Source organism: Oculina patagonica, chromosome 6 (genome assembly GCF_052425735.1).
Source record: "Oculina patagonica isolate OP01 chromosome 6, crgOcupat, whole genome shotgun sequence".
Taxonomy (NCBI): domain Eukaryota; kingdom Metazoa; phylum Cnidaria; class Anthozoa; order Scleractinia; family Oculinidae; genus Oculina; species Oculina patagonica.
The window spans coordinates 3,949,705-3,966,786 of NC_135763.1; the positions used below are offsets into that span (position 1 = coordinate 3,949,705).

Sequence of the window (17,082 nt, forward strand, 5' to 3'; positions counted from 1 at the left end):
TTAATAATTCGCGTAAACGAGGCTTGGTGGTGAATTTTGAGAATATGACGTTATCACGCATAAGGCCTATTTGTTGATGCGGTCAGCGGCAGTGCATTGAAACCAACATGGCGGCTGGTTTTTTAAAACAAACTTGCTCGATTTTCTTCCTTCCTTTTGATGCTGCTGTTGTAAACGTCAACCAGAAAAATGTTGAGACGATTACCTTCACTCGTTCCACGGACCACTAAGGAAACATAGAGTATTTATGCGGAGTATGGCAGCAATCCAAGCAAGAGGAATTCGAACTCTGCTGGACATAACAAAATTTGTTTAATAACGTGGCCGAAAAGTGGAAATAATCTCAAAAGTAATGCCATGGAAATGATTCCGTAAAAGAAGACCGATGGCAATTTTAAGGTAAGACTTAAAATATTCTCCTTTTTATGATAACAGGCTATTTACGTTTGTGGATAAGTCAGCCGAAGTCGAAATTGGAATTGTGCTAGTGACATTTGAGTTCGGCTGTTTACCGGATTTCTAGAACTTTACTCCGTCTATATCTCCTCAAATTCTGGTGTGCCACTAAATATTATTTCATGCATGTTTTTAAAAACTATCTTTGTAACTTTCAGAAAGATAGAAGACTTTCTCGGAGTAAGTCAGAATTTTGAGAAATTTTGATTTTTGCTACGGCCCTTCGTCCGCTACTTGCAAATGGCGTGGACATTGTCTTGTCTAAAAGACTCATTTTAAAAATTTGCAATTATTTGATTTTGTTTTACCACTTCTATCAAGTACTATAGTGTATCTATAACTGGTGTCATTCTTGTATTCGTTCGTTAAATATACGCTTGGCGGCAAGCATTTAAAATTAGGCTGATTTCGACTTGCTGAAAGGCCCGTTTTGTGTGTTTCGGGTATCGATAACTTTAGCCTCAAAATCTCGAGTATTATCAAGAACGAGAACCAAAGAAATGTGTTTTCTTCTACCTTATATCAACCTTGTTTGTTGGAGAAATTTAGAAGGAAATCGAATATTTCATCCAAATTGAGCAGTCGATCCTTACACGGACTGTCACTAATGCCTCGTCCCCAGGCGTCCTCGTCCTTGGTCGTGCACGGTTCGCTTGGTGTTGTGGGACTGACGTGCACGGTTCGCTTGGCGTTCTGGGCCTGATGCGGACGGGGAAGCGGACGCCTGGCAGATCCTGTTCAGTTTCTTGGCAAAAATGTTCGGTTTCTCGTCAAAAGGCGTTTTAGCGCTTTTAACAAGTTTAACGGTCAAGAAATCAACACTGGGAGCTACGTGGAAGTTAGTACTGTCAACATGGGGATTTTGACGGCCTTTCGGATCGTTTTCGTTGCTCTATCGAGCCGATTCTTTTCAGCGTTCACTGAGGCTGGTTTCAGCAAAGCGGGGGTCCCCTTGCTTTAATCTAATGTTGGCGGGAAATCTAGCTCAAAATCAGCGATTTATCCGGAGAAATGGTATGAAATCTGAGCAGAAGATTGAACAGAGAAAATCCCACTTTGATTGCGAGAAGATCGTCAATGGCGGAGGGTAAAGAATCTCTGCCGTCGTTAAAAATTAAATTTCTTTATAAGCTTCGAACTGAGGGTAAGTTTCGCTTCAATCGATGCCAGAGCTGGTTTGTTTCGTTTCTGAGCAGTGCTTAGCTTCCTTACATTTCGGTATACTTTTATTTGTACCTCTTGGCCGTTAAACTTCAGCTATAAAGTCTATAAGCAGCGCTCCAGAGAGAGCCGTTCAAGTGCTAACAAGTGTTTTATCAAATTAATGTTGTCCAACGTAGGAGATCTTATGAGAACATGACACATAAACAATTATAATGTGTGCTGATATTTTATTCTAGCTAGGTTAACCTCATAATTTACCTTTCTTGACAGAAAGTACAATTATTGAAATTTCAACTTTGCGTAGTTCTGTTTATTTCAGCACTTAATGTGTTAGTGACCAGAGGAGGCAGATCCTACTCAAATTTTATTTTTACTGATTCAAGTGTTAATATCGAAATAACTCTCCGCTGATTAATTTGTGTGTTTCTCGTCACTGTACTGCTTGATAATGCATTGATACTGTAAGGAGAAATAAGGTTTTGGTCACTCTTTTGGAGGATTTAAGCAGGATAAGACTTTGACAAACTTGTAACAAAAAAAAAATAGTTTTTTCTAGTTGTAGTGTCACAGGGAGTGTTTTTAGTAGGTGTTTTTAGAGAATGTGTGGCAAAACTTTATTCCTAAGGGTAACAAAACACTGGACTATGACAGACAGCAAAACTTAAATCATTTTTGTCGGCCCAAGAGTTTATGGCTGAGATAGTGTAGGAAAATAAATTGAGATGCCAGGCAATTTTACATCAAAGGGTTTGTTACTGACTCTTAAATGCATTTCATGTGAACATGGCAACTCCTGGCTAACCATATTCAATTTGATTAAAATAAATAAACCGGCAAACCTGGAGTTGCCACTTTTTCCCCAGTCTGCTAATAGCCCACTGCCTCTAGCAGTCTTGGAAAACAATTAAAACACTTTAAATGTTGAATGTATGCTTTGCCTACCCTGCTGCTTTATACCCATGACAACAGCTGTTGTAAGAGAAAAAGATACCTTTTTACATTTTTAAAAATATTTTTAGTAGTACTGATTTTGCAAAACCATTCAGACATTTCCCTTCAATTTGCAAAAGTTATCTAGCCAGGAGGGTTTTACCTGCATGGCCTTAACCTACTGTGAATTTAAATAAGTTGTGCATGAGATAATCTGAGGATTACTGTTTGTACGACAATTTCGTTGGTGGTGCCCTTCATCTGATTATGATCTAGACATAACAGTTAACCTTCTCCTGAAAATAAACTTGATTGATTTTCTAAAGTGATTTACTACCCTCTTCAACCCTCCATGTACAGTTCACCCCAGCTCCTTTTGTAATTAGTTAATATCAAGTCAGTGGGAGCATAACAAAGGCCTTTAGACACCAAATTTGCAAGCACAAAGTAAACATTTCTTTTCAGTGGCTAAAAAAGTAATGAATTTTACAAATACATGTACTATTTTAAATTTGTAAAGAATTACAGGAGAGTGATAAAAAATTAAGAGGGGTTTGTTACTAGAGTTATTTAGAATAGAATGATGGTGGGCCTTGCATGTCCAAAGATGCTAGCCTTGCATATTAATACATAAATATTTATGAGAAAAATTATCTTTCCATTTTTACAAAGCAAGATTTCAAGATGATCTTAAATCATATACCGCACATGAACCATTCTAAAAACTTCATGAAAACAGTGTCACATTCATCAGAAATGCTCTCTGCACCTGCCCCCAAATTAAAAGCCTGCATGGCATGGCATAGGGTACATTCCAAACAATTTAGTTGCCTCAGTTGCATTCACAGCATAAATGGCAGACTCACTGCCACAATGCTTAACAAAAAAATGTGTATTTATCCTTAATAAATTGTGGTTTAATGGGAAAAAAGTCACCTACTGGCAATCAATAAAAAAAATTGCATTGAAAAAAATTACAGTTATGATATCAAACATTTTAAATGTAATTTTTATTTTCAATTAATAAAACAACTATCAAAGGTTGTGCTTGATTACTGATAAGCAGATAATTAACATTTTATTGAAGTAAACCAGAGATAGTAGAAATGACATCCCAAAGACAGATGAATTGTTATTTGTATCGATGGATTCATACTGTTGTTGCATTATCTTTGTCGCGTCTGGCTTAAATGAGCGTCCATGGAATAACTAAAAGGCAACTTAGGGCCTGTTTACATGGAAGGCGGGTGCCCCGGCTAACCGAGTTACCCGGCTAACCGAGCTACCCTGGGCGAGCCAACTTTTCATACGTTTCTTTAGAGAACGCATTGAAGCGTTTACATGCTAGACGGGAAACCCGCCTTGCCGGGGCACTCGGTCTACTTGCCCGGGGCACCCTTCTAGGCGGGATAGCTTTTTGCCATGTAAACGGTTCGTGCCGGGTTACCCGGCTAGCCGAGGTGAAAGACCGCGAAAACATGGCGGCGCGAAATTACAAGGCTGGTGACTTGTTTCGTCGTCATCACTTACCAGTGCTATCTGCTGAACAGAATCACTGTGAATCTGAACAGAGCATTGCAATAGGCGAACCACAGGCAGAGGACACGTCCGTAAAGGAAGCCGAAGTAATCAGTGTAACCAAAACAAAGCCACAAAAGAGGAAAGCAAGTGCAAATTCAGCGAATTCTATCAGCAGCGAGAAGAAGGCAAGGAAGTTTTCTTGGACTCCCGAGACAATAGAGGCTCTTCTGAAATACACAAAAGAATATAAAACTAAATGCGAATTTAGCGGTATAGATTTTGAAGCCGACCTTCAAAGCTTGTACACCGAGTTACGCCGCTGTATGGCGAACGAGAACACAGAAGATTTTGGACCAGCCGAATTGACAGTAATAACAGAAGTGAAGGACATGGACACCGCGGAATACAGTGCTTTCCGGAAGACGATAGACGAAGAAAAGGCCAGAGTAAGGAAAGGATACGAGAGGATCAAAGAGAAATTAAAGACTTTGAGACAAGATTATCGTAATGCTGTGAACCGAGGAACAAGGAGTGGAAGTGGGAAACTTGTTCAGGATAATTATGACCTGCTAACAGAGATATGGGGAGGCTCACCTGCAACAACTTCACTCTCTTTTGGAATTGATGGCGATACCATTGGTGAAGGGACGGATACTGAGAATCGAAAGACTGAAGGTACATATGTATTACTGTTGTAATAATTATCAGTATTTCAGTACAATATTATACATGTATATATCAGTGTGTATTTTAGGTAATAAATTTTGTTTTCCTATTTTATTTATTTTTTGTGCTAACCTGAGAGGACAATCAATGAGAGGGGATAAATATTAAATACTGGCTACAGTGAAAGATTACTTTTCAGAGTTTTTATTATTTTAATTATTAAATACTTTTTTACCAGTTTTTTAGTCATGTTTAGTAGATGATGTTGTCTGTTTTTATCTCTTTTAATTAATATTTATTATGTACTCTGTTTGATAGAACTTCTTGACGAGTTTTCATCTCCCGAAAGTCGTTCTAAAGAAGACGGATCCTCATCTTCTAGCGACAGTCGCCCTCCAACACCTTTATTTCAAAGGCAAGTACCCAAGTCAAGTCAAGTTATTTCCAAACTTGTTGACAACAAACGCAAGCATATGGAGAAAGGCCTATCACAAGCGCAAAGAGACCAAGTTCTCATGAATACAGCAAAGGAAGAAGTGTTAATGAAAAAACAAATGCTAGAGGCATTTCAGAGATCATCTTCATCTTTAGATGAAAATTTGTCTAAAATGACAAATTGCCTAAATTCCCTTGGGGAGGGTATTTCCTCCGGCATGCAAATGATTGCTATGGCCCTGGCTGGTACAGGCCCTCAGCCTATTCAAACACATGCACAGTACGTCAGTTCCCCAGCTTATTTGCCTAACTATAATTATTACCACCCTGCTTCTCAGAATGCAACTTCATTTAATTATTTAGACAGAGAGGCTGTTCACCAAAATATGTCTGCTGGCACCAACTCAGATGACACTTTTTAATTGTGATCATTGACGTGAAGTAGTTTTATAAGCATTAGCCTGTTCTGTTGTAGTTATTGTTAGTACACATCTCAGTCAAGATCTGTTGTTACAGTTAACCTTTATTTCTTCATGAAAGGGAACTTACATAGGCCAGCTTTTTAATTCATTAAAGTGATAACAGTTACTGATCTCAAGGGGAAGATAACAAAATACATGGCCTCCTTGTTTAGGGATGAATACATAATATTTTTTATGTTATTCTTCTCAACCTACAAAGCCAGAAAGAATTTTGATTGACCTAAAATTTGAAGTGTTAAAGGAATATGAGTGATTAAGCTCACCAGTTGTTTATATTGTATGGTACATGTCTTTTCAACTTATAATAAGAAATTATTGCCAGTAATGATTACATGAAATTTCAATATACAACAGTAATAATTTCAAATGTTTTAAATATAACTATTGTTGATTTAATATAAATATAACAGAGATTTCCTTATTTTAGCATACAAACGAAGGGACATGCACTGCTACTTTGATAAACATTAAAATGTGTGATGTCTCTCTGTTAACCTGAGGCTTATAATTATTTACCTATTCTGGAGGTGTGGGATAGGGAGTGAGTGGTGTTTCAGAACCTTTGTATTTCCTTGTTTTCATGTAGTACTCCATCAAAGCCTTCATTAGAAAATCAAATTTAGTTTTGTCTAAATGGTCATAAAGTGTGGCTGAGCTGATGTTTTTTGTGGCATATTGCAGGAATGAATTTAAAAAGTGAGGCTGATAATGCATTTTTATTTCGATAAAAATGCAACAGCTCCCCCCCCCCCCCAATAACCTTGCACCTCACACCATACTTCCAGAATAGACTAGCTACAAAAGTTGAGTTGAAAATTAATTATGGTAATGAATAAAGTGTTCATATTGTCACTGTGGAAGGTGTTCTTTTTACATGGCAGTAATCACATTCCTGACATACGTTCCCTCAGCAGTATTGAAGGAATAGCGATGGTCTGCACCTGTGTTGGGCTGGGTGAGTTTGTCTTGTGCAATCTGCTGAGCCACAATGTCGTCATCAATAGTCACACCTTTCATTTCACAGATGTTGTGGAGTACGAAGCAGGCATAAACAATGTTTGGAACAAACTTTAGTCCCATGTCAATGCGCTTGTTTAGAATTTGCCACCTGGCCTTTAATCTGCCAAAAGCACATTCTATGGGGTTTCTTGCACCTCTCAACATATTGTTGAAAATAACCTGTTCATTGTTGAGTGCACTGGGAAACTCCTTCATGCAATAAGGGAGCAAGGGATAGGCAGGGTCACCTAGTAATGTTACAGGCACTTTGTCATGGCCTGGTAATAATTCTTTGTACATCATAGGGAGTTTTTCCTCTTTCAGTAATTTGTTTATTCTAGAATTTGCAAAGACTCTGCCATCATGGACACTGCCTGGCCAGCGGACATCGACATCCATAAACAGTCCTCTCCAATTGCATGTACCCTGCACATTCAAAGTGTATTTCATTTTGTAACTGAAATAATCGTGAGGGTTTTCAATAGGCTGCATAATTGGGATATGCGTTCCGTCAACGCAACCAAAAGCCTGAGGGAAGCCGTATTTGTTTTCCATGTGCTTGACCTGCTCTCTCATTTCATCCTCTGTGGCAGGTAACTTTATGTAGGTTGGCCCCAGTATGTTAACTAACACATCACAAACTTTACGGACAATCACTGAGGCTGTACATAGTGCCACTCCAAACGAATTAGCTGTCATCATGAGTGAACCCTGGTCCTTTAAATAGTACAAAGTTATTCCAAGCTGTTTCTCTACTGATAACACATCCAGACCCCGTGGACTTCTGCTGGGTTGAAGGTATGGTCGCAATTCATCGGCAAGCTCCATGAAGGATTGCCGGTCCATTCGAAAGTTCTTCTTCCATTCTGCTTCAGGTAAAACACCGTTGAACAGGTTCTGCCACCACTGATCTGTGCGGCCTGGAAACCGCCACGGTCTTCCACGGCGACGTACAACCCTCCTTCGAACGTGGCGCAGCTTAGCTAAAGCAGCGTTATATTCCAAGGCAGCTTTTAATGATAACTGCCTCTGGTGACTACGCTCAATTAGAAGAGTGCATAATAACAGCCCTAAACACTGAAAAGCGGCCGCTAACGGAACGAGTGATAAAAAAGTTAAACTTGCCGCCAAAACCTTCCTTTTGTCCGCCATCTTGTTTGTTGTGCTTAGCGACCGCTCAAAAGACAGCCCGCTGACTACCCCGCTTAGGCGAGTTGCATGTAAAGGCGGGCTATGTTTCATCCCTTCTAGCCGGGAAACTCGGTTTGCCGGGGCACCCTCCCTCCATGTAAACAGGCCCTAACTCTCGGGCTCTACGAAAAAAATTCTACACAAAACAATAATGGAAAGGATAACTAATTTTCTTGTCATTTACACTCGGCAGGAGCCCATCAACTGGAGCCTTTATCTCCCATACTAACCCTTGGAGTCAACCCTTTCCCGTATTAATTTATTTTTAGAACTAATCTCCCGGGGTCTCGCGCGGGAGATTTCGCACCTCTGTCAATCTTTTGTCGCATTCCGCTGTGGCTACGCAAGCTGTGATATCTAAAACAATAGCGAAACGAGAAGGAAAGACTGCAGAATGTTCTTCCTTGTCGTCCTCTAAATTCAGTATTTCTTCGAAGGAAGACATCAAGTAATGCTATGACTAAAAAGCTGCGGAGTTTTGTACAGGTCTGTCAAAAAAGTAAGAACAATTATTCGAATCGAAAGGCGCCGAGACCGATCTCGCAACTGCGAAATTACGAATATATTTTGAAAAGAGGATGGATAGGCGCAACAGATCGGTCAATATTATTTGCCGTGTAATTCTTCCGATAAGAAGGCAGCTTGATAAAAGGTTGATCGATTCTAATCGTTGTTGTGAACAATAAATTTTACTGGGTTGTAAACATTCACACTAAACGAACGTATCAATGGTATATATAAATTTATAAACAAGGTACGCACTTTGGCCTGTACCAACACATTGCAAATCAAATCCTACAAGGCATTCGAAACTCTGAGTGACAATAATTCAGACAAGCGCTAGCTTGTGAACCCTTCGTGGCGAAGACACTAGACAAACATTAGAATAAAAAATATCTAAACAGCCGTTCCGGCTAAACGACCCATTCGGCTTTAGATAGTACAGGCATAGAGTTCTCTTTGGAAACATACAAAGCGAAAGAAATGTACGGGGATTAAAATAAGCGGATCACACGGTCTCTAACCGAAGAAAGATGTAACATTCAGGCCGTTGGCCTGTACGCGTATTTTTTTAAAATTGTAAGATGCGCAATATCTCACCTCTGCAACAGCGACTCAACGATCTCTGCCATAATTCCAGTTGCAACTTTAGAAGAAACAAACACATATCATTTTCCTGAGGTTTTATTCGAAGCATGATGATCTTATATTGGCTGGATCTTGGAGCATACGGATAGTCAAAATGTGCATCGAAGTCATCACGTTTGTAGTGTTCGTCGCCATATCAAAGAACACGCGTTTGCCACAGCTCGGCCCATATTAAATTATTTCTGCTTTCGTTCGGGAATAGCTCTTACAAATCCAGCGTCAAATCTCACAGTACTGTTTACGTCTAACACTGCATGTAATAAGTCCGTGCAAACCAGAAATCAATAAGATTCAAACAAGCAACTGAAGCGATTACATATTTCCGATCAACGCCATGACAAACTAACTTCGTTTTCAAGGACAAAAAGTGGTTTATTAATTAACTTTTAACCGTTATTCATTCACGAGTAAACCAGGCTCTCTCGGCTGTAAAATCAGGAAAGAAGCAAAATTATAAAGGAAAACAGACAGGGAATGTGCGTACGAGATTGGCCGCCATTTTTTTTTTTTTTTTACATCGTCGCCCTAGCTACGCTGCATGTGGTCTGACCACAGGAGCAATGTTTTCGCGGGAAATGTGTTTCTAAAAATAAAAATATACGGGAAAGGGTTGACTCAAGGGTACAGTACGTATGGAGGCTCCAGTTGATGGGCTCCTGCACTCGGATTTACAAGACAACTTCGATAAACGGAAATGAGTACCTGTCTCTCTTGGAGTTCGGAAAATGTCATTAGACATTTCAACGTCTCTTTGCCGTAAAGGATTTAAAGCTTTTTTAACTTCACAGAGTGCCTCGTATGCTCCTCCTGGCTCTTCTCAAGCTGAGCTGGGACATGAAGCGTGCGAAAATGGTGGTGAAGTCCGTCGTCTTAATAAGAATATTTTTCATAAAAGATGTGTCCAAGGCGCTCTGTACTGTAAAAATGCTAAATAGACGGCTCTTTTGCTGTTTTTAATACACATTTCAGGGTTGATGACATTTTGGTCCGCCATATTGAATGCAAGATCTGCCAGGCGCTCCGCGGCTCGCTCCCTAACCATCAATCCCCGCGCTCCCTGTTTTCCCGCCTTACCGCCTCAACGTCCGGCCAATCGGCGCCTGGGGACGAGGCAGCTGTCACTAAGTCCGGTTTACATTCCACATATTGTTTACATTGCCCACAGGGAACCCAAACGCTGTATTAGTTATTCATAATCTTAAAATAAAAATGTCCTTATTTACCTGCGTTCCTGTGTTTTTTTTTAACCGGTTTTGGGGGCGATTTGAATCAGAGCGAAGGTGGTTTATGCCAGGCATAACTAATCGATGATCAATGACATCAATTGGTAATCAATGAGTAATCGATGGGTAATCAGTTGATTAGTCATTGATTATTGGCGATGATCAATGAGTAATCGATGAGTAATCGAAGCCCAAAAATTTTGTGGCCTATCGATTACTCATCGATGACATCGATTACTCATTGATGTAATTGATTACCTATTGATGTTATTGATTACTCATCGATGACCCATCGATTACTCATCAACTATCATACTGCACACAAAAGACACATTCCTTGCTTTCTTGTACCATTTTTGTGTTTTTTTTCTCTATGTTAGTCATATTTTGCTTTATAACTGGCATTCTTGTTGACGAAATTACGCCCTCACAAAAGGTCAAATAACCTTCCATATCAAGACGTGAAGGGCTAAGCACAAATACAGATGATATTTCAATATTTCACTTTACCCAACTCTTTATTTAATAACAAAACAATTGAACAGGAAAACCAACCAGTCTGGAAATGAAACTAACAAGTACGAAGACAAGAATCGACTACGTGGTTATAGATTTTGGCCGGTGGATGTTTGTCAGCAAAGTAAAACTGCTTCGGCTTAGGGAGACATCCATCATAAGCACTTACATTACGCACCGGAACAGCTGCAAGCCCTTTTACTTCCTGTACTTTTTTCACTTGTTACCATGATATTGTTAGATTGTTATAGCGTGTTATACTTTTACAAGTTCCGGTTTTCAACCACGAGACTATATCGATGAGTAATCAATGCAATCAATGACTAATCGATGCAATCGATGACTAATCGATGACCAAAAATTTTGTGGCCTATCGATTAGTCATCGATTACTCATTGATCATCGGCAATAATCAATGACTAATCAACTGATTACCCATCGATTACTCATTGATTACTCATTGATTTCATGGATGTCATTGATGTCATCGATTAGTTATGCCTGGTTTATGTTGCGAGTTTTAAACGGTAATCGATCTGTCGCAATGTCAATACGACGTTTTACTTTAACTGTTATTATGAACTATTAACTCCCCTCGCGGGAGAGAAGAGAGAAGGAGACAAGGGATGAAACTAAAAATCAGGGTAGCTTGAATTCGAGGCGTAATTCTCTTGTTTCTCAACAAAATCTGCCAAAACTTTACAGATCGGATAAATAAAAGTTAAATAATCATGTGCAGTCTGTTTTGTTTGTTTCGACTCCCTATTTCCCGATTAGTTTTGGGTTGTTTTATAATGCGGCTTTTCGTCCGATCTGTGACTACACTTGACTTGACCGGAAGTGATTTTATTGCAGAGTGTATGTTCATCATCAAAGCGGTTCTTTTGTTCTCATGACAGACTCTTTTGTTTTTCCACAGGGAACCCAAACGCTGTATTAGTTTTCATAATCTTAATATAAAAATGTTCTTATTTACCTGCGTTCCTGTGTTTTTTACCAGTTTTGGGGGCGATTTGAATCAGAGCGAAAGCGGTTTACGTTGCGAGTCTCTCTTCTCTTCTCGTGACCATTAAATTGAAACACGAAACTCCCAGCGAGGAGATGTAATAGTTAATGGTGTTAGTAACTTGAGTTAATAACAATTGAAACTTGAGGCGCGTCGTATTAACATTGCGACAGATCGATTACCGTTTAAAACTCGCAACGTAAACCGCTTTCGCTCTGATTCAAATCGCCCCCAAAACTGGTAAAAAAACACAGGAACGCAGGTAAATAAGAACATTTTTATATTAAGATTATGAATAACTAATACAGCGTTTGGGTTCCCTGTGCTCAGGCATGCATTTAAAAGAGGCGCTGTTAAAACAAACGGCGGGAATGCAAACAAGTTGGGCTCCGACGGCAGAGACTTCGCAAAAACGTTGATGCCGCTAAAAACCGTAGCTGCACAAGGTGTAAAGTGGGACAAGCAGTGGCCTGCCCTGTTGGGTTGACTATTGTTATTCAAAGACACGAGGTCGAAGGTGTGAGGCCCAAAAAGACGCTCGACCTGCACCCAAGCACTTCTGACAACTTACAATCCAATTCCCTGAAAAGCGTTGAAGTGTGTTGAGGCCCACGAAAGGGAACAATGAATATCTTCCCTTAGCGCTGAGAACTTGATTCTCTTCATCTCGGGGACGAGGAAGGCTTGACGCACAGAGTCGCATATGAATCCTAGAAAACGCACCCATGTTGAAAAAGCCACCTGCGGTTTATCAATACGCATACCATTGAAATATCAGCCTTAATGAGCAAAAAAAAAAATAAAATAAAACTGCTGCTAGGGCCCACCCGAGAGATGGATCCCGGCTAACCCGCAATGGAGAACTGAAAAACTGTCAAACGTGCCGATCATCAATGTATTGTGAATCTAGAACCCCGAGCGAGCGGAATGTGAATAGGACGTCGCGAATCCATCAACTGAGATATCCCTCATCGTGACACAATCAAGGTTTCAACGACTGAATAACTAGTGGTAAAATAAGTACAAGTCATAACAAGCCGATTTTAGAAAGCTTAAATATTTACAATAGCAATGAGTGGAGAAAATTGAATATTCATATGGGTATACTGTGATCTCACAAAGATAAGATGGTAAGCCTGAGGTTCGGGTACTAGGAGGCATTAGGCGACCAGAAATTACCTAAAAAATACAGGCCCAACACGTGACCTTTTTATTCGTGGTGACAACACGCAAAGTTATTTCCGGGCTAACATTCAAAATAAACTTACAAGTCCAAAACGCCTAACAGTTCCGCGAGTAACAAAATATGACACATTTTAAGATTCGTCCCTCGATGATACGTCTGTTATGCTTTGTCATTTTCAGTATCATTTCAATTTCAGGTACACGTTTCAGCCATTTCTTCAACAAACAAATGTTTCTTGTGAACGCAGTGCGACGGCCATTTTAATCCTTTGCAGTACTGACTTCGAGATTTTTCCCGGTACAGCTCGCTGAATGCATGCATTTTTTTTTCACCTACGCGGGGACCCTTAAGGTGCTTCCTCGGGGCCGGAACCCTGCGGGGGCGACTAATCGCTGGGGTGCCACACTATGTATCAGGCCCCAAACAGCCATAACCCTGTGGTCACCCGTAGCATTACGGAATCGGAGACGAACTGGGAGACTGGAATAATTGGAATTGTACACCTGTCTTGTACACCTGCTCCTTGAAGGAGCGGACGACGCGAACTCCGACTTTGATTACTTCCAAATGTCAACTTCAGCACAAGGTAATTTCTCAAAAAAGTCCTGACAAACGGTCAGGTTATTACATTACCTTCCTCGAGGGTCTCAAGTCGCACAAGCGCAAACGAGCCAGATTACCTAAACCTGGGCGAGACGCTACTCGCTCGGGAGGAGGCAAGGGGCCAGGGAGGGGCTCCCTGTGGAATGCAGCGGAAAGAATCGTTTCCTTTGAGATGTGCCACTGTGCCGCACTGAGTCTTGCGGCGAACAAAGGAGAATTTACCTAAAACTTCATGGAAGCCGAAACAAATTCCTGAAAGAAGTAAAAGGGAACCCTTTGTTGACCCCAGGCTCCGGACTAGGTCCGAAATTGAGACACTGAGAAGTTCCCTTGAGGTCAACAGGGCCAGGGCAAAGGTCCCACCCCAAAGCAAAAACAGACAAGTCAAAACAAATATTAAATGATATGTATTTAAGACGAAAAGCACATTTCTTTAAATAACTGAGTTGCATGCTGTACCGAAGGAATCGTTACCGATAGATGCCCACATAATCTGCTGAAAAAGAACAGCAATGAAAACTATGCTGCGGCTCTCCTGGCCGCTGGCTCTTCTGGAACCACAAGCATAGAACACTCACTAAGTATACTAAAAATTCTCTCAACCCCTGGCTTTCCGGACGGTACAAGCATAATAAACTCACTTAATTGTGCCACAGCTCTCCGGGCAGTCAGCTCTCCAGGCCATGCAAGCATAGCGAACTGAGTCAGAAATTCACAGCCCTCCAGGCTGTTGGTTCTTCAGGCCATACAAACCTAGCGAACTTAAAATCTATTTCACAGCTCTTCGGACTGCCGGCTCTCCGGGCCGTACAAAAAAAAAAAAAACATTTCACAGCTCTCCAGGCCATACTCAAAAAACATTTCACAGCTATCCAGGTTGCTTGCTCTCTAGGCCATACTCAAAAAACATTTCACAGCTCTCCAGGCTGTTGGCTCTCTAGGCCATACTCAAAAAACATTTCACAGCTCTCCAGGCTGTTGGCTCTCTAGGCCATACTCAAAAAACATTTTACAGCTCTCCAGGCTGCTGGCTCTCAAGGCCCTACTCAAAAAACATTTCACAGCTCTACAGGCTGTTGGCTCTCCAGGCCATACTCAAAACACTTTACAGCTCTCCAGGCTGCCGGCTCTCCAGGCCATACAAATGTATAAAACTTAAAACATTAAAACATTATACAAAGGCTCAAGACCGCTGACTTTTGAGGGCAAATTTGCAGTTCCCCAGGTCCCACGCGCTCGCCAAGGGATAGCAACATAGACTTCATGGAAAACATGGACATTTAAACCGCAACAGAAGGGCAAACACGAAATACGAGACAAATAAACCCAAACGAAGAAAATTAAAAAACAAAAATATGCAAAAAAGCGATTCCAAATGAAAGAACGTGCCCCATGAGGGTAAAAGCTGACAAGCAGCGAACTAATAACACAATATGACCAATAATTGGTAAAAAAAACAAAAGGCAATAGCGCCGCATGTACCAAGAATAAAATAACGATAAAAATGGAAAATCAAACCAAGAAAGGTGAAGCGGGCCAAAAGCTAAATTCCCCGGACACAAACCGCATGAAATCCCTAACCCGAAAGTGGCGAGCAGTAAACACCATTTGAAAAATAAGCCAGACATGAAAGCACGTGGGAACGGAATAAGCAAAGGAAACGACAAAAACGTGGCTCAGCCCGCGATGCCAAAACCTAACAAGACGGAAAATGAAGAACGGAACTAAAAAAGTACCTCTTGTTCGACCACGGGGGCAGGAGCAACTACAGCGGGGCCGCCGGCAAAGCTGGTTCAGCGTCGGCCAAGACGGGCTGGTGGCGGTCATACGCAAAGAAACTTTGAAACGTCACTTCACTGAACTCCGTTGAACTGGCCACGAGGCGACTGAAACTGTGATATTTGAAGCGAAGGTCGCAATGCATCATGCTACTAGTGCGCAGATACAACACGCCGGAATTTAACGAACTTAAGCCATTCCCGCGTAACGGGCTAATTATGTATGCAGTAAGAATAGAAGTTATTTTTGACGTTACTTAGAGGGGAGGTGTAGCATGTAAAATTACTTCCGTTCTACAACTTCCGTCTATACATTTTTAGTCCACACATTTTTTGTCCACACGCGGTGACAACTTCCGCTTCCGTCCACATCTGCTACACTACAATACTCATTCTTTGAGAATGAGCTAAAAATGAAGCACTATATAATTCAGAACATAACATTATACACGTGTACAGTAAAGTTTTGTCCAACTTATTTTCTTAAAAGTATAAAACATTTCTAATCAATTTTAGAAAATAAGAAAGTGTTTCCAAATTTTAGGCTAAATAGGTTCTTATAAAAATGGTATCTAATTTGCCAATTTTAGCCTAACATGTTCTTATAGTGTATATGACAGATGTTTTTTAATTGCCTGATCAAATCTACGTGGTATGCTGATGCGAACATCGAAAAAAGAAATTCGAAATCTCGTTTATTTCACCGCGTTTTCGACCTAAAACACGCAATATTTTCACTCCCGGTTGGGTCCAAAACCGCGCACAGTGGGGAGCTGGGTCTATTCTGCTTTTGACGTCATGGCCGGTCTAGACCCAGCTCCCCACTGCGCGCCGTGACGTCAAACAAGTGATACACTCAAGAACCAAACAAACTGAACAGGGAATTTCAAAGGAAGATTGCGGCTGGGTTGCCGGAAAACCGAAAAAAAAGTTAAAGGCTTGGAAGTTTATAAATGATCTGAAGTCTGGAGGGATACTAGTGTAATTATAGTTTTTTTAGAAAAGCCGATGGAAACAGCGTGTGAAAATAAAGCTATCATATATCATATCAGCAAATATACAGGTAAGTAAAATGAAAAGGCGGTTTTTAATCTTGACGTATTAGGCTCAAAACGAATTTAGAAGTAGCGCACGTGTTGTTGTGATTTTAGCGATTTTTAATCTATGCCGTCGCAGTTTTAAAATTCCATGTTCGGTTTGTTTGGTTATTGAGTGTAACACTGAGCGCATTCTTGTTTGACGTCACAGCGTACAGTGGGGAGCTGGGTCTAGACCGGCCATGGCGTCAAAAGCAGAATAGACCCAGCTCCCCAATGTGCGCGGTTTTGGATCCAACCGGAAGTGAAATTTCACGATTTTAGAGCGCGAAAACGCGGTGAAAAAAAGAGATTTCGAATTTCTTTTTTCGATGAACCCATCAGCATTCCACGTACATTCGATCAGGCAAATAAAAAAAACTGTGTCATATACACTTTAAATGTTAGGTTCTTACTCGCGGGTTTCTACTGTATCTCTTGGTTGACAATTTTTTTTGTTCGCACACTGATTTGCGCGCGCGATCCTAAGTCGAGAATCAACAGAATATTGCGATTGCGCCGAGTTCAAAATCGGTTGAATATTGCAGTCATAAACCGTCCCGCTCTGAGCCTATTTTAGGCTGTAAAATGTGCCGATAGCCTGCATGCGTTGCTGGGCCCTCCGATCGGCAAAGCCCCGAAAAGGAGCCAAAAGGATAAGGAAATAGCCTACGAATACAGCCGCCTCTCATCACTCCCAG

At 40.8% G+C, this 17,082-nt stretch overlaps 1 protein-coding gene across 1 annotated transcript; it reads left to right on the forward strand.

Annotated features, from left to right (window-relative positions):
• Positions 1-3,770: 3,770 nt before the first annotated feature.
• Positions 3,771-6,225, forward strand: LOC144658949 (uncharacterized). Its single transcript, XM_078519461.1, has 2 exons — positions 3,771-4,746; positions 5,056-6,225. Exons 1-2 carry the CDS (start codon positions 4,029-4,031, stop codon positions 5,592-5,594), a joined length of 1,257 nt encoding a protein of 418 aa, XP_078375587.1. The 5' UTR covers positions 3,771-4,028; the 3' UTR covers positions 5,595-6,225.
• The last annotated feature ends 10,857 nt before the right edge of the window (positions 6,226-17,082 follow it).